Below are 4,355 nucleotides of genomic sequence, written 5' to 3'. Positions count from 1 at the left end.
CAGGCTGGTCTTGAACTCCTGACCTCGTGATCCGCCTGCCTCAGCCTCCCTAAGTGCTGGGATGACAGGCATGAGTCACTGTGCCCAGCTTGCAATGATATTACTTTTTAGCTTGACCAGAATGTTGCCATGCTTATCATCTTGGACTTTCTGCATGAGAACAAGGACCTGTCTGTAGGAGCAGGACTCCCCAAGCCCCAGGCCACAGACTGGTACCAGTCTGCAGCCTCTCAGGAACTGGGCCATCCAGCAGTAGGTGAGCAGGGAGCAGGCGAGCAGGGTGTCATCTGTGTTTACAGCCACTTCCCATCACCTGCATCACCACCTTAGCTCCACCTCCTGCCAGATGAGCAGCAGCATTAGAGTCTCACAGGAGCACAAACCCTACTGTGAACTGTGCAAGTGAGGAATCTGGGCTGCATGTTCCTCAAGAGAATCTAATGCCTGATGATCTGTCACTGTCTCCCATCACCCCCAGATGGGACTGTCTAGTTGCAGGAAAACAAGCTCAGGGCTCCCACTGATTCTACACTGTGGTGAGTTGTATCATTATTTCATTACATATCCTAACGTAGTAATAATAAAGTATACAATAAATGTAATGTGTTTGAATCATCCCAAAACCATGCCCCCCACCCCGGTCCATAGAAAAACTATCTTCTGCAAAACCAGTTCCTGGTGCCAAAAAGCTTGGGGCCCACTGTGTTAGCGTGTTCTCTGCTGCACACACAGGACAGCACAAAGTTGGTGCTCAGTGAGTGGTCGCCCAATGGCTAGCACAAACAGCAGCAGCACGGTGCCTGTTTCCAAATGACATGCAGATGGCGTGATCTGCACATGCCAGTCCACTACCTGCAGCCCCCATTTCCAAGTGCTGATGCTGGCTTGCCATTATGGGCCCAGACAGCCCCCATGCCCCCCATCCCTCCCCACACCCCTCCTGTCAGACTCAACACTCACAGCTTCCAGAGGGACACGAGTTCACTGCACCAGGGTCAACTTCTTCCAGGCAGAGGAAGGAGACCAGACGGTCAAAGGACACCCGGGCCTAGGGAAACCGAAGCCCCAGGTCACCTAGCCAGAAGACCAAAGAACTTGGGTTTGGGGTGTCAGTGTCTCAAGACGTGTGGCAACAGCTTCCTGTCTACCAAATTCTGTGCATGTGCAAGGCATGAGGACAAAGCTTCCTAGTTCATGGGAAACGATGCACCCTGAGTGGTGACCTTGATGGTGGCAATCTGCCACCTCTGCACTCCTATCAATCAGTGACACCAGAATGAACCAGCTTCCATTCCACAGAAAAGATCTGAGAAGAGGATGGTGGCTTTTCCAATGAGGTTATCAAGCCATTATACAATTTCAAATGTTGTCCACCTGGGGGCATCCTGTCCCAGTCACAAACCCATCTTGGGGAAGAAAGAGACCGGTCCTTAAAGTAAGAGATTAAGCCAGGTGCAGTGGCTCATGCCCATAATCCCAGCACTTTGGGTAGCCAAGTGCAGGAGGATCACTTGAGGCCAGGAGTTGACGATGCAGTGAGTTGAGATCACACCACTGCACTCCAGCCTGGGCGACAGAGTGAGACCCTGTCTCAATACATAAATAAATAAGTAAGTAAGTAAATAAAGCTGGGCACTGTGGCTTATGTCTGAAATCCCAGCACTTTGGGATGCCAAGGTGGGCAGATCACCTGAAATCAGCAGTTCAAGACCAGCCTGGTCAACATAGTGAAACTTCATCTCTATGAACAATATGAAAAAAATTAGCTGGGCATGGTTGTATGTGCCTGTAGTCCTACCTACTTGCAAGGCTGAAGCAGGAGAATCACTTGAACCCAGGAGGTGGAGGTTGCAGTGAGCTGAGATTGCACCATTGTGTTCTATCATGGGTGACAGAGTGAGACTCTGTCTCAAAAATAATAATAAATTAAAAATAAAAAAAGGAGAAACAGAGATGGCTCAGGTATGCCACCGTTTCTTATTTTCATGATGCTGAAAGGACCAGAGATAGCAAAGGAAGAGAAACAAAATTGCTTTGTGCAAAAAAGGGAACTGACATGATTGCTTGTATGTGGAATCACTGGACAGACGGATGACCCTGCATGTTCTGAGGGTGTCTGTGGAGAGGTCTGCACATTACACGGAACAATTTCCAGTGTCCATCTGGGGGTGCCCTTTCCCAGTCACACACCCATCTTTGGGGAAGAAAGAAACCAGTCGTTAAAAATACAGATTAGGCCAGGTGCAGCGGCTCATGCCTGTAATCCCAGCACTTTGGGAAGCCAAGTACCCTCCTGGTTCTCAGCGATGGTACCTGTGGCCAAGTGCTGATTGTGTTGGTGACACCTGCTGTCATAGCAGACAGCCCCTGTGGTTCTAGATCCTCATGGAAATGGTTGTCGGATTCCATGGTGGTACAGACAAAGGCTGGCCCCTTGCAGATGTCTGCTGTACTCTCTGCCCGCCTCTGTTCTTGCCCCTGCTCGCCTCTTTTCCAGCTCCACACCATCTGTCTCCCTCCCACTGTCTTTCCCCTCCTCTGCAAATGGCAGGCCTAGGGTAGCTGAAGCCAGTGCAGCCCACACGCTCCCCAAGGATGGCTCCAGCCCTGACCCCCACCTCACCTGGACGACGGAGTGGATGGAGAAGGGCAGGAAAGCTTGGGCCTTGTTGAGGATGTTGAGAACTGTGAGAGTCACAAAGGCTTTCTCTGCATCCATGGCATTCTCGGCCACCAGAGTGTGGACAGCAAACACCACCAGTGCAACCTGAGGTGGGAGGGTGAACACGTGGGGCGACAGTGAGACACACAAGCATGGACTGGGCAGCCCAGGCAAGCTATGGTGCCTGCAGGGTCCACGAGGCCCACCCACCATGTCCGCATGAGCCTCCCTTTGTAGATCCCACTCCCAATCCTGCTAATACTCGTCCACTCCTCAGCCATAAGCTATGCAAGGCTCTCTCCAAAGACACAGCATGTTGTTAAAGGCGGTGAGGGTGTAGCCCCAGCTCTAGGCATCACTAGAGGCTAGGGGAGAACCTAATGCCTCTAGGCTCCAGGCGCTGGGGGGACAGCAGAGTTTCTGATCTTGGTAGCATTGCTGTTTCAGGCATGGTGGAACTTGTGACCCGAGAGTCACTTGGAAGATGACTCTAAAGCTGCAGGCAGGAGCAGCACGTGAGGGCTCTAGGAGTTGGTGCCATTTGTGGTCCCCCTGCCTTTTTTTTTTTTTGAAACAAAATCTTGCTCTGTTGCCCAGGCTGGAGTGAAGTGTCACCATCTTGGCTCACTGCCATCTCCACCACCCAGGTTCAAGCGATTGTCCTGCGTCAGCCTCCTGAGTAGCTGGGATTACAGCCGCTCTCTACCATGCCTGGCTAATCTTTGTGTTTTTGGTAGAGACAGGGTTTTGCCATGTTGGGCAGGCTGGTCTTGAACTCCTGACCTCAGGTGATCCACCACCTCAGCCTCCCAAAGTGCTGGGATAACAGGCTTGAGCTACTGCACCCAGCCTATGTATCAAATTTTTTTAAAGCTGTGCTTTAGGAAGGCTGTTGTGACAGCAATCTGAAATAAATGACAGAATGGCAGGTCAAGGATCAGGTCAGTGACACGGTGGCTGTGGACGTCTGCTGGCCAGCAGGGAAGCCACTCAGACGCCGGATTCTACCTTGGCAGTCCCCCTGCACTCCCCCACCCTCCTTCTCTTGTCAGTAGAAGCCTGGAACTCTCAGAACAGCAGACCCCATGAGCCGCTGCCACCTTCACCAGAATGACCAGATTAGTTCACTCAAGCAGAAGACAGCAGGAACCCCGAGAGAACAGGATCCTGAATGAGTGGGTTTTGATGGACAGGGTGGTAGGATCTGGGAGGCTCCACCTACCTCACCCCGCCCCCTACCCCCACACGCCTTCCCCAGTCCTGCTCCGAATAGAGATTAGAGTGACTCACCAGAAATGTAGACACTTGGAAGGACACCAGTGACACGGAGAAGAGGAGACCGGAGGTCCGCAAGGCGCCCAGCTCCCGGCCCCGGATGCCCAGGACTCTGTCCAGAAAGGCTCCCTCCCAGCCATGGAACTTGATGGTCCTCGAGTTCCTGAGGATGGAGCTTGTGAGCCGGGCCCGAGAGTCCTTCTGCCTCATTTGCTCTTCCTGGGATTGGAGAGGAGAGAGAGATGAAGACAGGGCCGGTCCAGAATTCTCCCTGCACCCTGACAGCCACCCTGCAGCAAATCCCACTGATTTCCACAAGTACATCCCAAAGCTGTCTGCCTCTCCACATCTCTGACCCTCAGTCCTGGTCCATCCACCATCACCCTCTGCCTGGACTCCTGGAGGAGCTGAACCGGGA

At 52.5% G+C, this 4,355-nt stretch overlaps 1 protein-coding gene across 4 annotated transcripts in view; it reads right to left on the bottom strand.

Moving 5' to 3' along the window:
- The window catches only part of ABCC6 (ATP binding cassette subfamily C member 6), a 77,386-nt gene that overhangs the window by 43,956 nt on the left and 29,075 nt on the right, over positions 1-4,355 (bottom strand). For all 4 annotated transcript variants that reach the window (XM_017533128.2, XM_037740105.1, XM_037740110.1 and 1 more), the window contains 3 exons: positions 3,953-4,156; positions 2,624-2,767; positions 961-1,048 (listed from right to left, as the gene is read on the bottom strand). In XM_017533128.2, the coding sequence (XP_017388617.1) occupies positions 961-1,048; positions 2,624-2,767; positions 3,953-4,156 (436 nt within the window). The remainder of the gene's footprint in view (positions 1-960; positions 1,049-2,623; positions 2,768-3,952; positions 4,157-4,355) is intronic.

This window comes from Cebus imitator, unplaced genomic scaffold, assembly GCF_001604975.1.
Source record: "Cebus imitator isolate Cc_AM_T3 unplaced genomic scaffold, Cebus_imitator-1.0 Scaffold4, whole genome shotgun sequence".
Taxonomy (NCBI): domain Eukaryota; kingdom Metazoa; phylum Chordata; class Mammalia; order Primates; family Cebidae; genus Cebus; species Cebus imitator.
This window is presented reverse-complemented; position numbering and strand designations above follow the sequence as displayed.